General features: G+C 41.5%; 2 protein-coding genes across 5 annotated transcripts; both read right to left on the bottom strand.

Annotated features, from left to right (window-relative positions):
- Nucleotides 1–233: 233 nt before the first annotated feature.
- Nucleotides 234–8,743, bottom strand: LOC112573129 (phosphatidylinositol 3-kinase regulatory subunit alpha-like). The gene is made up of 9 exons (XM_025253199.1): nucleotides 6,570–8,743; nucleotides 5,507–5,580; nucleotides 5,239–5,331; nucleotides 4,294–4,468; nucleotides 3,788–3,910; nucleotides 3,324–3,451; nucleotides 2,887–3,063; nucleotides 2,310–2,510; nucleotides 234–2,054 (listed from the first exon to the last, which is right to left on the bottom strand). Exons 1-9 carry the CDS (start codon nucleotides 6,573–6,575, stop codon nucleotides 1,847–1,849), a joined length of 1,185 nt encoding a protein of 394 aa, XP_025108984.1. The 5' UTR covers nucleotides 6,576–8,743; the 3' UTR covers nucleotides 234–1,846.
- Nucleotides 8,744–10,034: 1,291 nt separating this feature from the next.
- LOC112573128 (phosphatidylinositol 3-kinase regulatory subunit alpha-like) lies at nucleotides 10,035–17,426 on the bottom strand. 4 transcript variants are annotated; one of them, XM_025253194.1, is made up of 9 exons: nucleotides 17,028–17,426; nucleotides 15,805–15,875; nucleotides 15,461–15,553; nucleotides 14,753–14,927; nucleotides 13,825–13,962; nucleotides 13,405–13,529; nucleotides 12,962–13,138; nucleotides 12,293–12,490; nucleotides 10,035–10,846 (listed from the first exon to the last, which is right to left on the bottom strand). In XM_025253194.1, exons 1-9 carry the CDS (start codon nucleotides 17,031–17,033, stop codon nucleotides 10,639–10,641), a joined length of 1,191 nt encoding a protein of 396 aa, XP_025108979.1. In that variant the 5' UTR covers nucleotides 17,034–17,426; the 3' UTR covers nucleotides 10,035–10,638. The 4 variants fall into 4 exon arrangements, with proteins under 4 accessions (XP_025108979.1, XP_025108981.1, XP_025108982.1 ...); XM_025253196.1 differs by having other exon boundaries at nucleotides 15,461–15,550; nucleotides 15,802–15,875; nucleotides 17,028–17,423; XM_025253197.1 differs by having other exon boundaries at nucleotides 17,133–17,421.
- Between the last annotated feature and the right edge of the window lie 361 nt (nucleotides 17,427–17,787).

The raw sequence follows: 17,787 nt of genomic DNA, 5'->3' as shown, positions 1-17,787 counted from the left end.
TTGAACAAACAATAATGTATCTTTACTCCTAACTGTGTGTATTAAATGTCTGTATGAGTATGTATGCCTGCCCTTGTAAGCACAAGAAAAATTTCTGTCTTGGGTCTCCTCAACAGACAATAAAGTCTGATTTGATTTAATTTGATTTAACTGTTGGACAGACGTGGATTATCTAACCTTAAATAAGGGAAGGTAAACACAACAGTAGGAAAGAAAACTAACAAAACAATCTGTCTTAAACTAATCAATTTGTTTACCTGACTTTTATTTTAACAAAATCAACAAATAATATTCGATTCTATAGTATTTCACAAAAGACATAATTGTGCCACCCATACAGAATAAAACAACCAAAAGCAAACTTTGTCCATATGTAAGTGAAAGCAGTGCTGATGCATAGCTAAGCCTTGCACCCACCCTTGCAAAACATACACACATACATACATATACACGTTCATATAGTAATTTGAATACAGGCACTAAACTAATTCTTCTATCATTCTTAATTGATATGCTTTTGAAATATGTTTCATAAATAACACAAGTTTATAAAAATTTGATAATAACTACACTTAACAATTAGGATTATGCTTCAACAATAATGAAAACGCATGCACACACACACATACACTTATACACAAATGCAAAAGCATACAGACACATACATGGACACATGTATACAAAGATTTGTACACCTACATGAAAACATGCAATTCAAGTACACATATTTTACCTGTTTTGAATGACTGTGGTTGGTTGAATTCCGAAATCTCTCTCCAGTATCAGCAGACTTTTTTTTTTTCTCTCCAGCAAGATTACTGATTTCCAGATTGGCATAATCATGTGCCAACAGAAACTTCCCATCATGACTATTAGATGCACCAGAAAGATGAGGGGGCAGCAGGGAAAGTAGATATTTTATACTGTACCACCAAATAAAACTACATCACAGCAAAGCACCTGTAGGGTGTGGCACATGCAGAGAAAGAACAGCAAATCTTGGACTGGTGCTGTGCTGTACTGCTGCTCATATCAGCCAACCAACACATCCGCAGTTTGTGTCAGAGATGACAAAAGCCTTTGTCTCCATCCTCGGGGTGTCAGGGACAGAAGAAATTGCCAGGTGGTCTCTATTTAAAGACTTAAATGCATTCTCTAGAGTGGCTCACAGTAGCATGAGGATTGCTTAACTTGGTCAAGGATTGTACATCCTGAAAGCAGAGTGACCCATCCAGCTGGTGGGTCTTGCCGTTGTCCACAAGTTTTAGTTTATGTAGTTTTCAGTTCTGCAAGACTCCTTATATGAAAATGCAGAAAAGATAATGTTCACAACACCAGCGTTATTATTTAGAAGTTGTTCCTTCTTGTCTCTTATTTCATTTCTCCTGCTAATTGTGTTAGCATCTCAGTGGACATGCAGGATAGAATCTTATGTGAAAGAAGTCAAGGGGAGCAATCTAGTTCAACTCATTTCAAGAGCAATTTCCCATCAAGAAAATTTTCTCTCTCTTGTAACACAACTAATTCTGTCTAGAAGACAAAAATTCTGCCCAATTTTGTACCAAAAAAAGATTTTAGTGAAGACCTTCTGTATTCTTGGCTACAACCATTTCAAAGCTAACCTATAATGCAGGATTAGAAAATGACAGATGACTGGTCATATACTGATCACAAAAATACACTACAAAGGACTTTCTTTTATATGTTTTTAAGTCTCATAAGCTATTGATATTTAAAGATTTGTGTTAAGGTTATGTTAGGAATGTTTATGATGTATAAACATGATGATAACACACTTTATGAAAATTAATTTTTATTTATTGGGAAGTAAAGACTGATGTGAAGATCATTGGTCATTTTCCCTGTAGTTAATAGGATAGGTTAAACACACATCTAATGTGGGATTGTAGAAACGTAATGAGATGGTCTTGTGCTTGATGACAAGTTCTTCCAAAGAGTCAAAGAGGCAAAACTCAGGAACAAATCCATAGCGATCTTCTTGTGTGCAGCAGATACAGCAGTGACAGATCTTTGTTCCTTCTCCATCAGCACATCTGCACACACACAAAAAAAAAATCCTACACTGATATAAACAAATACACAATGTTATCTTTCATCAAAGTGTGAAACATGAGTTGATCTGAAAATAAAGACAGAGAATTAATAAAAAAAAGAGGCTGTACAATGTCCGATGTCAGTCTGTTCCAGGCTTACTGAAGAAAACACAATTTTACAGTGCGATGTGTGCTCAAATGGCATCTAAAAAGTGAGAAATTTTTTATTTATTGGGAAGAAGTACCATTACTCACACCACAGACAGAGCAAAGCCTGATTCCCGAGGGCGAATGAGGAAAGTCCCAGGTATTCGATCCATAAGAAGCTCTTCTGCCTTGGGGCGGTTGCAAGAAATCAGCCAAAAACTGTGGCTGAAGTGGCCTGTGTCACTACATTCTTCTTCCATAAGTAACAGATCCAAGTATTCCTTCAGTATACCCATTTCTAGAGCTTGCCTGAAAATAGTTTTTAGTACGGATTAGTAATTTCATCCAGAGTCATGTTGAATAATTTTTGTTGTCTTTCTAGTAATTGATTACAAATGATATACAGAGAGAAGAATGTATGTCAGGGAGTGAATGAGAGAGAAAGCAGGACTGTGTTTGTGTGTTTGCACATGTACATGAGGGATGTGTGTGTATTTGCATGTGCATACAGACCACACATATCCTACTATTTATAAAAAGGTTAGTGATTCCATCTAAGCAATATTGTAATTGACTTCATCGCTTGCTGAGTTTGAGGGGAATTAACAGGACAGCAGAGTGGTTACAGTAAGGATGGAGGCATGTACATTAGCCAGCCAGCCAGCCAGCCAGCCAGGTACATCACCTGCAAAGTTGCTTTTGTTCAATCTCCAGCTTTGACAGCTTAGGGTTCAAAAACTCAGTAATTTCCATCTGGTAATGATGTTCAGCTTGCAGATCGACAAGATGTTTTTTCTCTGCCTTCAGTTTGGTCTCAATGAGCTGCAGACGACTGTGCAACTGAGCCATATTCATTGCAAGGCTGCAAACAATCAGTGAAGAACAAGCAGCTATAAAGTCATAAAACATCAATGCAGAAACAACTTTGACATACACCATCTTGTCATCAAAATGTTAGTGTGATGTTCTGTTAAGGGAGCCAGTCAATATATATGATCTCTGTGTTTTTTTGTTTTTGCAAAGAAGTAATATTTGATTCATTAACCAGCCATATTTCATTAGCAAAGAAAGAAAGAAAAACAGAGTGAAAGGGGATGCAGAGGGGACAAACCTAAAGCATACCTGCTAACAGTTGTCTGGTCCTCAAACATGATGTTTCTGCGAGATTCTGTCTGGATGCGTAGCTGTTCTTCAAACATTTCATGCACTACTTGTAAGGAAGTAATTGTTGTCTGGGAACACTGAATTTCCTGTAAATTTTTAAAAGAGCATCATTAAAATACATAATTGATGTTTTATAACAGACAAGTAAGATGAAGTCTAGTGATTCATGTTTAACTTGATATTTAGCTATTCTCTGATGAAAGTCAAGGACGGGGTGGACATGAAGCCGAGACTGGTTTTGTCATTTTTTCAATACAAGAGAGAGAGAGCATTCCAGTGGTCTCATGCACAAGTAGCTTTTCAGTTTATTACATTTCACAGATGAAATAAAACTCACAGCTCAAATATAAAAATATCGGTCTTTCAAAAACACTAAAACCACCCGCTCAAACTCAAAATGTTTTTGACATAGTACACATTACCATGGCAACCATTTTGACCTTCTGGAGGTGATTCGTGTAGTCGTTACGCTTCAGAAGCAGCTCCTTGCCCTTAAGAACCACTTGCAACATCAGTTCTGGCAAGTTATCTCTCTCATTACGGGGCTGGGATGGAAGCAAGAAATGCATTAGTCATCCTAAAGGCTGCAGCTTATAAGAGACATTGTTACAGAATGTTTTCAGTTCATTCAAATGTTGATTGCAGTTTACTCTGGTGTCTCTCACCTTTGTCTTTATGACTGTGGAAATTCTTACTGTTTTATCTTGTCAGCTGTGAAAATTCAACTTCACTCTAAGCTGTTAACATGCATGCAACCACACTCTGTACTATTTTTATTTATATGATAACCACATTGAGTCTGTATTTATTTTTACTCTCAGCATGCAAGTTAATATTATTTACTCAACAATTAACTTGATCACAGGGAAAATAATCTGGACTGAATGAGCTTGGTATAGCTGTACATATCTATGCACTTTGTGGTCACCTTCAAAACAGGATGGTGAAAGTCCAGATCGGGAAACTGGATCTTGTAGCTTTCTGGATGCTTCAGCAGATGATTAACCAATGATGTCACAGAAGGAAAGTTACAATGGCTGCTCAAGATGCCAAATTTGCCATCCCACTTCATGATACGAACTGATCGAATCGCATTACCTTTTCTGTAGAAACAAGTTATTGCATGGTAAGTCCTACTTTTAATGAGCATTATTATGCTTCTTTGGACTGGGCTTGATTTGCTGATGTCTACAATAGTTGCAAGATTCTTTTCATTGAGAAAATTCATGAAAATAAATAATGACATTTCTCTGAAGAAACAGAAAATGAGTATCCATCCCTGGTACTGACTAATAAATATCTGTAAATACGAATAATGTGAATGATAACTTGTGAAACCTACCCCTGTGTGGGCCCACAGAAGGAAGCTCCCCCCTCCCTACCCCATTATACCGGAAGAAAGCTTTTAGGCTCAACTGGCATCTTCAGAGTACAGCTTGAAAACATGAGGCTGCTGAGACATCTATTATTCTTAAATGGGGCTTCTTAGCTGGCCATCTATTGTTAGAATGTGATTATGTTTAGCAAGTTTTTACATGAGTCATATAAAAAGTTTGCTAGACATAGTTACGTGTTCAACATCATGTGTCCATTACAATTGCCTTTAAAAGTATGAGCAGATTATTTAACTATAAATACACTCAAACAGACTTATTCTTTAGCATGCACTTAACGTTCTCTAGACGTGCTCATTTATATTTCATAATAGAAGCAGAAAAATTGAACTGATGCTGACTCTGGGAGTTTAGGAAAAGTTTAAGCCCCATCAACCCACCCAATCATTACTATCCCCCCCATCCACCCAAATATTACTACTCCTCCCAGCCACCCCACCTGGATTAACTCCTACATGCTCACTAGTTGAGTCCCTCACCTCACCACCAGAGTGTATTCATGCTCACTGGTTGAGTCCCTCACCAGAAAGTGACCATGATCATAGTTCTGAAGGATCTCTACTGCCTCTTCTCTGAAACAAAGTGGAATCCTGGTGAAACTGCAAACTGAATGGAAGTTGATGTTTCTTTCACATTCTTACATCCTCCGTCAAAGATGTCTTTACACAAACATACAAGTTTGCATATTCACTTCTAGCATGCCAAGTATACTGAGAATACATTAAAAAAGAAATGAAAGTATCAAACCTCGTGAGTGGTCCCCAGTACCAGCCCTGACACTCCAGGTCATCCTTGTTTTCAAGTTTGCACCTTCGTATACTCTGCAGCAACAGAGTAATGCTAATTTGTTCATAAAATACAAAATCAAAAAGAAAATTGCTATTATTTCGCCACAACACATTTCATTTCACCCCAATATGGCTCCTGTATCTGTTACAGTAAGAAACTTTGTACAGCAAAGTAGGTGTCTTTCAGAGTGTGTTTGCACAAATTCAGAACACAAAATATGAACTAAAATCTTTTTTAAGATGTCCACACACACACATAAACACAAACCCAGACCACAAAATTTTATACAGACATTGCATCTACACACAAGAGAACATGGACTTGCCTATAAGTAGACAGGTGAGCAGAATGATGTATGCACAAATAAGTGGTTAGACAAAACATGCACAAATATATCCTCCTTAGTACACAGGCACACTCACAAAACATGTGCATACAGTTAGCACAGATTTTGATCATGACGGTTTTTTTTTCTAGCAGGAATGTTCAAACTTTTGTTTCTGAATGGCTGGCACTGGGTCTTTGTCATATTTGCTGAATGAGTTTGAAAGATGAGCTATCACTGCAGGCTGCTAACACAATTAAGTTATCTACTTTGTGATTATAGAGTTTGCTGATGTGAGGATAAGAATGCTTGATATCAAGTCTGATGTCTAGTTCCTGGTTGGGATGTTGGTGGCTGGTGAATGCAACTCACTGATGCTTAGTGCACAAAACTACTTTATCCCTTTACTGCTACTTGTACTATACCAACAGCAAAGAGACAAAAGCAAACAGCTATTGCTTCAATGGACTAATGACCAACAGCCTGTGTTGCTGTTATGTGCCATATTGTTTAGTCTCATTGGTTAACTACAGTCCCTCATCCCCATCCTGGAAAATAAATAAAGTAACTAAACTAATATCAATGGGAGACACCCTGGGCTGGAAGTTAACACCTGTCTAAATATCCACCACTTTATTACCCCATAAAGTGCAAGCAGCCCCAAGCCTGAGAGGACAAATGGCTGTGTATACATACCGTCATCTCATCTGATGATCCACACACACCTCGGGCATGCTCCCACACGTTGACCTATTTACCTCCAGTGCTGCCAGGTGAACCGTAACTGAATTGTGATTCCTTGACCATGGCACGCTGCTGACATGCACGCAACAAAAGGAAAAAAAAAACACCTGAATGATATCTTCTCAATCACTGAACAAGCTCGCACTCTTGTGTAACAGGACGAGTTGTGTCCTTCCAACCTCAGTGTGACTAAAGATTACAACACAGTGACTGTGATCTTGGCGACTGTGGGTTGGTGTAGCTGTAGTGTGGCGGTAACACTTGATATACGGTTTATGGAGAGTTGGTGTGTGTGTCACCAGCCGGTATTAGCTTCCTGGTCACACCAGTGGCGTCAACATCGGCAAGAGATCGCGGGGAAAAGATTGGCTTGACAAGAGGAAGGTAGACCCTGCCAGGTAACACTGGCCTGGTGTGTCGTGCCAGCAGTAGCAGGGTCGAGATGTTTTCACTTGAGACAGGGAAATGTTGCTGTGTCGGTGTCCTCTGTCCCATACACCCCACCACTACACACCGCACTTTCACTCCCACACACCCTACTTCTGTTCCCACACACCCACCAGTACCCACCCTTCTCCTCATGCCGTAGCGGTTGCGTCCCTTGACGGGGGGGTGAGTGATAATCGAACCACGGGATTTTCCAGGGGTTTCCTTACAAGATCTTTGACTAAAAACTATTAATAGGCGAGGATTGGGGCTTCCCATTGTAAACTTTGTGTGTAAATGTCTTAAGTTATTTGCTAGGTGACTATTTTATTTTTTTCTATCCTGATGTAGCCACAACAAATCGTATCCTGTAATGCGTGTTCAACATATTCTTTGTGACGAAACCTTGATTAATATCCTTATGTGCATGAAGTCAGTGTTTGAGAATTTCCGTTTAACCGTGCTTCATGTAGATTTTATTTTCTGTAAAGTATCACATTTATTTTGGAAGTTTATTCAATGTGTGTGTGTGTGCACAGTTGTGTAAACGTACCTGTGCACATCTGTACTTATATCTGAACAAACATATTTGGACATGTGTGTGTGTGTGCGCCTGTGTGTGTAAACTGTGGTACAGTAGGAGCTAAGGAGCAGGGCGTGGGCTTCCTGGTACAGAGGGAAGTGGTGGGAGCTGAGCACCCATCCGCCTGCCAGGCCTGCTAATGTCACAGATATGTTCTTACCTCCACGTACGAACACAGTGAAGTGGAGTTTTTCCAGGAGCTAAACAAGGTGATGGCAGTGACTGGGGACCTGAACTTCTGACTGCCGAGACACTTAAAGTCGAGCACCAGCCAGGCAAAGACGAGGGCAGATCGACATTGACCACAGCCTCGTTTGAAGCAGCAGGTACAGCGATGCTCACCCAATCCCGAGGCAGCGGTAGAACATCGCAATGTCGATCGCACGATCAGGAAAGGGATGAATGCAGCAAGGAAAACATAGGTCAAAGGGCACTGAGATTAAGGAAGGGTTGGCTCGGGGCGACAAATCCCACGTAAGTCAGCAGCAGAAGTCGTCTGTCGTCAACAACAGGGCTGGCTGTCTCCTTACAGGCTGTACTAGACCGATGGACAGAGTATTGCTTGGAACTATATAAAGTCGAGCTGGCGGCACCTGAACCTTACTAGGCTGGGGGAGGAGCAGGCAGAAGAAACAACCCTGGGTCACAAACAACATCCTAGATCATTCGTGTTTGCTTTTACTTTCTCTCTTCGATGTCCTTTGGCCAAATAAAGTAAAAGCAAACACAAAGGAGCATTCAAGCACAAAAAAGTGAATTGTGCCATCAGGAAAAGGATGAAGGCAGCAAGGGAAACTAGGATCGAGGGCCAATGCCTGATCATAGAGGAGGGAATAGCACGGAGTGATAGTATCAAATACTAAAGAACCTCATCGAAGACAGAATAGTCATTGTCACAAGCGATGTTGTACTCAATAGATGGACTGAATATTGCAAAGACTACAACTTCCAGCTGAAGACACATGCTATCCTCCTTCAAAACATCCAGACTAGTACCAGAGAGCCTGCAGACCTACGGAAAGAGGTGGGAAGAGCTGTACACAGTCTGTGAGAGGAAAGTCACATGGCGCTGAATGTCCAAACCAAATTGTTCAAGATGCGCAAGGGCCGAAACGGCAAAGGCCCTCAATCGCTGCTCTGTACCAAAGAGTCCAGGAACACAAGGAATGGACGCACCAAAAAAATAAAAACAAAGAAAAGAAAAGGAAGGGAAACAGTGCCAAAAATATATAACGATTTGCAAACTACGGTTTACAGATGACATCGGTCTGATAACAGACACCAACAGAGAGCTTCAGCATCAACAGACCAACAAACTGACAGACAGTTGAAATACATGGAGTGGAGACCAAGAAAAGTCATAGCCATTGGCGATGCCAAAGCAGACATCAACATGAAGGGCTGCCCCAGTCCTGGCGAGGTGTTGTTGCGGCCTTATGCTCCTCGAGGAAACTAAACTAACAACCTGTTCAAGTCCATCGTGGTACACATCCAATGTGCTCCCCCAACGACGGGTAGCAGTCTAGGGACGACTGACTAAATAAATGCTGATATCATGCGGCGATGATAAACTTGTTAAAAGCAAACAGAGAAATGCAGGGTGACTGCGATGACACAGTCAACAAAAAGCTTGCACCACCCACCTTGAATGTTCACTACACGCACATGCTGTTGCTTAGCACGAGGAGAGACAGGGAGGGGCTTGTGAGCCCTGTGTCCCCTTGTCTTTGCCAACAACTAGAGAGAGAGAGGGACGAGATTAACCGCCACTTGCTGTATACAGGTGAACAGAACACAAGGAATAAAGAAAGTGTCGCCCCAGTAGCAGTGAATGTAAGTGAGCTCCCTGTTCGTGGGGCGAAGCACAGCCCTCTCCTTCCGCCGTTGTACACTTCTCCCTCCTGCTCACCCTCGGTACTATCTTCCCTGATGAGCTGGGTCACTAGAGCTGTTTACGATATTTATCTCTGTTTCCAAGGAAAACGAAGCAAAATAGGGAAATACGAGGTTCAACTTTTTGTGACTTGGTTTTCTTTTTTACCTGAATTGTTCAGCTCCATTATATTATAATATTGTGGAGGTTGGTGGAGGGGGCTAGCCAGTAACTAGTGCTGTATCCCCAGCGAGCCCTGTAAACAGGTGTCATACACAGAGAAAGAACGAGACGAGGTCTGACCCCAGGGTTCACTGTAATGGTGACCCCAGTAACCTTTCATGACTGAACTTTGCCACAAGAATCTGCCTGAGATTAAAGACAGGAAAAAAAGAATTTCAGCATCAAGTTGAGGTCAATTATCATGCCATTGTGTGGAGAACAAGTTTAATGGACTTTCTTTACGAGCTAAAGCTGCTGACGAGGGACAGTTTGACTTGGCGATCGTGTGAAAACATTTCCCACGCAGACTGTAGAATAATTAAACTCCTGCCCTTTATTGTTCGTCGAATGCATTGTTTACTTACAAAGTTTTATTCAGATTTCCGTACAGGTCTTAACCACACACTTTTACTGATTTCCTGTTTTTTTTAGCTAAACAAACCGGTACAAACATGCATGTCTGAAAATGGTGAAAAAACATCTTTCAAAATCAAGACATTTATATCAAAATACAATTGGCTGTATTTTCTTCTGGCATTTAGCAGGTCTGACTGACTGACACCCCTCACACTTGTCTTCCCCTCAGCTGGCACTGCTCCTGGTCTGATTGTCATTTTCAAATTTAGTTACCTTTAATAAAAATCTATTGGACCCGTTTGACAAATGTATTCTCCATCAGACCTGACATTTAAACGAAAGTCTAGTGCAGACAAATATATTTAAAAAAACACAAACAGATATCAAACGACAGAGACAAAGTGAAGCAAAGTTTCAAATCCTTGCAGTTACCCCTAATTGTCCTTAAATTCGACTTCAAAGCCTCAAACAATCACACAGGGATGTACTTACAGCTGACATCGAATCTTTGAACAATGAACAACTAACATCCTTTCAGATGACTTTAAATACTTAAACAATCATCCACTGTTGTCTTTGCAGCCAATGGGACACGTGAGACACACATCCAGATTGAATCCGTAGTAATGTAGAGAAATGGTTCTGTGCTTGGTGACCAGGTCCTCTAGTGTTGGAAAAATACAGAAGTCGGCGATGAAGCCATAACCCTGGCCGTCAGCATGGTGGATCTGAATGTGGTGGATCCTGTTAGTGTCATCGTGAGCACATCTGAAAAATAAAGTTGTACATCAGACTGCATGGACAGAAAGTACTAATTAATGTTACTAGCTGGAACGGTTACTACTACCTACCAACTTTTTATTTGTATCGGCAAAAGGTGTGTATTCGTATGTGTGTGTGCGTCCACGCGCGCTTGTGTGTACGAATGGTGAGCTATCGTGATGAAAAGAGTGTGATGACTAGCTAGCTTGCTTGATAGATAGGTTTCCTGAAACAACAACAGTTAAGATGTGATGATGAATACATTCTCAGCCTGGCCTCAGGTCCACCCTCGTGTAGAGGGAAATAGTTGTCTGTGTGCGAATGCTACAGTCAACCCTGACATGGCGGGCAAAGTCGCACCCGGACACAAGTTGTGTCAGTCAGTGGTGTGTCTACTGCTCACCCAGCAAGCAGCAAGCTGACAGATTATGTTCCCTACAGATGTTCCCAAGTCAAAACGAAAGATTCTAGGTTCTAACAACAATGTTTGATGGCATTTCTTGAATGAACCACAATGACATCATGTATAGGTGGATGACCAGGACTATGAATAACCTTTTACTTGCGATGCAAAACAAACAAACAAACAAACAACCAACCAACCAACCAACCAACCAACCAACCAACCAACCAACCAAACCAAACCAAACCAACCAAACCAAACCAAACCAAACCAAACCAAACCAAACCAAACCAAACCAAACCAAACAAACCAAACCAAACCAAACCAAACCAAACCAAACCAACCAACCAACCAACCAACCAACCAACCAACCAACCAACCAACCAACCAACCAACCAACCAACCAACCAACCAACCAACCAACCAACCAACCAAACCAACCAACCAACCAACAACCAACCAACCAAACCAACCAACCAACCAACCAACCAACCAACAACAACCAACCAACCAACCAACCAACCAACCAACCAACCAACCAAACCAACCAACCAACCAACCAACCAACCAACCAACCAACCAACCAACCAACCAACCAACCAACCAACCAACCAACCAACCAACCAACCAACCAACCAACCAACCAACCAACCAACCAACCAACCAACCAACCAACCAACCAACCAACCAACCAACCAACCAACCAACCAACCAACCAACCAACCAACCAACCAACCAACCAACCAACCAACCAACCAACCAACCAACCAACCAACCAACACCAACAACCCACCAACCCCCCACCCACCCACCAACCACCCACCCACCCACCCACCCACCCACCCACGAAAAAACAAGGACTTTATATCTACATTAACTTGTAAAAAGTAAATACTGCGGATTCTTGCTATGATGCATAGTTGTTTGTCACTGTCGGCGACTTTCTTATCTCGGAAGTTCCACTAAGAATAATATTTAGTTACTTAGTACATCAGTGTAAATGTAAAATGTTTCAACTCGCCCAATGGAAGCTGGTTAGCCTGACTCACACGATGGATAAAACATAGCGGGAATCTTTGGGGCGAATGAGGAATGTCCCAGGAACTGCAGGCGCCAGAACAGCTTCGGCAGCCAGGCGATCACACTCGACCAGCCACGCGTCCGGCCCGAAGTGTCTCAGCTCCAGGTTGTCCTCATCCCGCAGCAGAAGGTCCACATACGTCTTGCAAACGTTCTTCTCTACCTTTCTGATGTAGTCGATAAAAGAAAATAAAAAGCGCACTTTAAATTTTGTGACATTTTTTTTTTACACGGAAACCATTACAAGGCGAGACTTCCGCTGACCACGTGACCAGGGAATCCGCTAGAACTGGTCAGTCGGTGGAAGAAAAAGCAAGGATGCACATGACAAAATTCTACCTTCGGAAACTGTAGGTAAGCAAGAGAAACATATATGTGATTCTCTTTTTCACTTCAGGAAAGCGATAGTTTTGTTTCGGTTTTGCCGGGTCTAATGTGTTCCCTGAGGTAAGACAATTTGTCCTTTTAAAACATCTTACAGAACGAATTGTGAGCACTCGGAAATACAGGTCAATACCCCATTCTAATCTCGAGATACAAGAAGTCATTAGAAAATTATTTATTAGTGATAATTACTACCCAGTCATTAGAAAACAACTTTAGTCCTAGTAACAAATAACTGATTGTTTATCTCATACCGTCGGAACCTTTGTTGTTCTGTTTTCAGAAGCAGAAGTCGATGTTTGTAGTTTCCAGTCGTCTCCTCCAAGAACTGACCTTCACACTGTAGATTAAACAGTTTTCCCTCTTCGCTTTGTTGGCGATCTTTGATGAGTTGAATCCTTCTGCTTATCAGGGCTGCATTCATGAGTACACTGTAAAATACATTTGCCTTCAAATGAATCCACCCAACCACCCGTTCATTGATTTACAGGCGCGCACTCACACACAGTGTGCATGCTGGTGGATGATGTACACACTCACACACACACACACTCACACACAGTGTGCATGCTAGTGGATGATGTACACACTCACACACACACACACTCACACACATTGTGTGCATGCTAGTGGATGCTGTACATACATTATTACAACAGGAAATCACTCGGATTTCAGCTCTGCCATGCACTCTGACCTTTGGAAAGTTTTTTCTTCTAGTTGTTCTTCTGTGCCTGCTGCCTTCAAAGACTTCAGCTGTTCTTCAAATATTTGCAGAACCACTTGCAGAGATGACACAGTTGTCTGGCTTGCTGACAATTCCTGCACACACACACACACACACAAACGCAATAGAAATAGTATTGCATGTATTGTATATTGATAGGTTGAATCCATTTGTCCGTCTGCACCATGGCTTTGGGTATAACAGTTTGAAAACAAATAATGGATCGTAAATTACGAGCATAATATTGGATAATAATTATATAGGCAGTCATGTAAATCACCATTAAAAAAAGTTAACTCAAGTACGCCTTAGAGATTTCATTCCAAAGCAGAATAAGGCCAACAGGACAGAAGACTACTGAAAACATTGTTTTGGAGAGAACAAAGTTACCGTGGCAACAGTCTTCAACCTTTGCATGTGACTGGAGTAGTCACGGAGTTCCAGGACCAGTCGTTTGTTGGCATTGACCAGTTGTATCAGCAGGTGTTGTAGTTTGTGCTTCTCTTCTTCTTCTTCCTCTTCCTCGTCCTGAATATTAAACAGAACAAAACTCACAAGCGGCACAAAGGAAACATTTGCTCACTAAGAAAGACAATGTTTTCAAGTCATTTTACTGAGATAAGCATCAGATACTTTTTACCGGAAATGAGTTAATATCGTCATACCCTCCCTCTCACACCCACTGTCAGATACATATCAAAGATATCTTTGACACAAGCCTGCAACTATCACCCTTGACACCAACAGACGCAACTAATCTCACAAAATGTTCCCCCAGCTCCCCCATTGGCTGTAGTCATGACAACGAAGACGCTCACCCCTCTCCTATGCAAGGAGACGCTTTTGTAGACGCGTGTCAGCAGTGGAGGTCCCGAGCAACCGAGACAGGTGAGACATTCATATTTGGGGAACTATAATCCGGTACCAATTAAAAACTCTGGTAGATATTTAATTTTGTTTTTCCTTTGACCGGGTGGCTGCTGACGTAGCAGAAGAGCGATTGTCGCCAGGAAACGAAGACTCGTGTTTGGAAGCAGGAAGTATCCTGCCAGGTGCACACAATTTCAGGAGACGGAATATAAGAGAAATATTTTCATGGAAAACATCCCTTATTTTAAAGCTCGTAATCTGGAGTAGTAGAAGCTGAAGCTGTATTGGAAATGAGAAAACAAACCTAGACTTTATAATTTGAGGCCGAGTTCATGAAGTAAAGGTAAGTCGTCGTCCCAGGCAAGCGTTTTGTCTCCATACTTATAAAGCAGATGTTGCTTTATCCATGGGACCATAGTTTTAAATCATATACTAAAGGCTAACGAACCCTGCAGACTGCGTGGAGGAAGTCGATGCCAGGGAAGAGGTCCTTGTAGGTCCTGGGGTCCTGCAGCATCTGGCGGACCAACGCAGCGATGGTCGGATGGACGCACCGGTGGCGGACAAGACCATACATCCCATCATGCTTGATGACGTGGAGTGAACACACTTTATGACCTTTCCTGTAGTACACAAACAAGGAAAGCTTCTCACATCCAGAAATTATGCTGTCCGTGTCTTGTACAAATCGTCAGACTGGATGTCATTGTCAATATTCACTTCAGCAAGTATTTACCTCTAACCGTCTCTGTGTTGCTATTACCAGACACACAAGGATGCAAACGGTCTCTCTATACACAGTTGTTGAAGACCAAATTCCTGAGTTAAGGGGAGGTAGGGGCGGGTAGGGGGCCTAGAGGCTAAAGCGCCTGTCAACACGACAGTAAGAACCGGACTTCAGGGGTTCGCATCTCAGTTCTGATAATGTGCTTAAAGGCTGACCGTAGTGCGACTCTCTCTGTCTCTCTCACACAGAGATAAGACTGAGTAAATGAATGAATTTGTCAGATGCATTTGATGTCTGCTGATTAGTGTGTGTTGGTGTGACCATGTGTAGAAGCGCCTTGCATCCCCCATTTGCTCTATAAATAAAAATTATTATTATTTAAAGAGGAAAAACAAGAAAGTTTACAAGCTGCCTTTTGTCTGGTCTTACTTGACAACGATGGTGTACTCATTTTCCTGAGTCGCATCTCGGACGAGAAAATCGCCATGTTTGTGATCTTTCAGGATCTCTGTTGCCTCATGCCTGTAGATAAAAGCTCATCTTCAAGTTGTCAATTCGGAAATAATTTAATGAAGGGTTACCCTAGAATGTTTCGATGCTTTCATTTCAGTCACAATCAAGTAATGAAAAGTTGTAGAGAGTCTGTATAATTATCTCAGGCTCCTGGTAATGTACTCTTCTCTTGTCATGACAGAAGACTCCACTACCTCAATATAATGACTTATATAATGACTTATATTTAGTGTCTTTACAAATCTCAAACAAAGTCAAACCTTGTGATTCCAGGCCAGTACCACCTTTCTTTGTCCCGACTTTCCTCACAAGACATTTTCACGTTTACATACTGTAAAAAAAAAAAAAAAAGGAAAGCTGAAAATGATTTCTGTTTGCCAGTTTGCAAGTATCCTTATTTCGGCGATATGACTATGTCACTATTGGCCAAAAATTTTCAGACAGATATTATTAATTGCAATCAGTCCCAGAAGTGGAGTAAGAGGATATTTTAAATATAAATACTACTTCCCTAAGAGGAAATCGTTCTCATGTTGGGTGCACAAGTGTAGTTCCTAAAGTTTCTCGCATTAATACCTGGTGTCACCGGCCTTCTGTCACCAATACATGGTGATGCTTATGTTTCCTGCACAGCTGACTATCAGTTCGTTTGTAGTCTTCAGTTTAGAGCCCAGCTTACTATTGGAGTAGACACTGGCTATCAAAATATTCCGCTAATCCTTGTCAGCAAAGCACACAAATAAATCAGTCTTGAACAATATAGACAAGCCATCCACACCAACCACGGTATGGAGTTCCCGAAAAACTCGTCAGAATATGTTATGATGCTATATATAGCCGATATATCCGATATATGTTGTATATGCTATATATAGCCGATATATCCGATATATGCTGTATATGCTATATATAGCCCATATATGCTGTATATGCTATATATAGCCCATATATGCTGTATATGCTGTATATAACCCATATATACAATGGTGGTGCTGTGAACAACCAGTCTTAACACCATTGCCTGTGGTAACAAGCGAGACCTGTAGACTTTATATGCGGTCCATGTACTTCAGAGGTGAACCTCCCGATTGTGTGGATCTTGTTGTCTATATTTGACTTGGAAATAAATAAATAAACCGAAAACGTGTTGAAAAAATACCAATAAAGTGATGACCTGGTGACCTTAGTTCTTAGCCCAGGCTATACAATTTGTCCTTCGTTAGCTTCATCATCAGCCACACGAAAAATTCCGGCCTCAGATGATAAGAACACCAGCTGTGCAAGTAGGTTAATGAGAACTTGAAAGCCAGTAAACAACAACCGTGACCTGATTAACAATTCGCCTCGCATTGAGTTAATTAAACAATACCTCACCCACCACTGAGGTAATTAATTAAGCTATACCTCACCCACCACTGAGGTAATTAGTTAAACAACACCTCACCCACCACCATTGAGTTAGTTAAACAAGAACTCCACTCACCGTCATTTGTGTTGTGGGAGGGAGAGGCGACAGGTACACAGTCGTGTCCAAGAGTCTGACACTTCAGGGTGGTTCTGTCAGTTGTGGGATCACAAGCTTTCTTACCTCATCGTGGTTGTGCCGTGGGGCGTGTCGGCTGACACACTAGGCTGCACACAAGAGTTTTTGTGGAGACATGTCTTGGGGTTCCACTCGGCGGGCGACTGGCCAAGACAGCAGGTTGCATGTATCTACTATACTCCACTTCCTTGTTGAGGAGTTAAGCGGCGGTAGACTGTAACGTGGAGAGGTTTGTGTATGTTGTGATAAGCAGGACAACACTTGCCGGATGTTGGGCTTCCTTGACAGCCCTGACCACAGGGGGTGTGGGGTCCCGAGATAGCTGTTGTGGTGATCGTCGCCTTGGAGCTGTGAACATCTGTAGAAATGTAGCATTCAAATACAGACAACTCCACAAAAATGAAAGACCCCAAGCCAAAAAAAAAAAAAAACCAAACAAAACAAACAAACAATAAAACCCAAACAAAAACGCTCACAAACAAACAAGAACACATATTAAAACGTACCCGATATGGAGTCGGCAGACTGAAAACGCTAGGAGCATAGGTCAGAGGTCACACTGTAACAGACATTTGGTTAAAATAACTGAAAGGTTAATGTACTGTTATTACATAATTTTAAGCATAGATTTCACGACATCCATGGATTAAAAAAGTCACATATCAACAGATGTACATTACTTTGTGGTTTTTCTGCTGGT

Source organism: Pomacea canaliculata, linkage group LG10 (assembly GCF_003073045.1).
Source record: "Pomacea canaliculata isolate SZHN2017 linkage group LG10, ASM307304v1, whole genome shotgun sequence".
In the NCBI taxonomy this organism is placed as follows: domain Eukaryota; kingdom Metazoa; phylum Mollusca; class Gastropoda; order Architaenioglossa; family Ampullariidae; genus Pomacea; species Pomacea canaliculata.
This window is presented reverse-complemented; position numbering and strand designations above follow the sequence as displayed.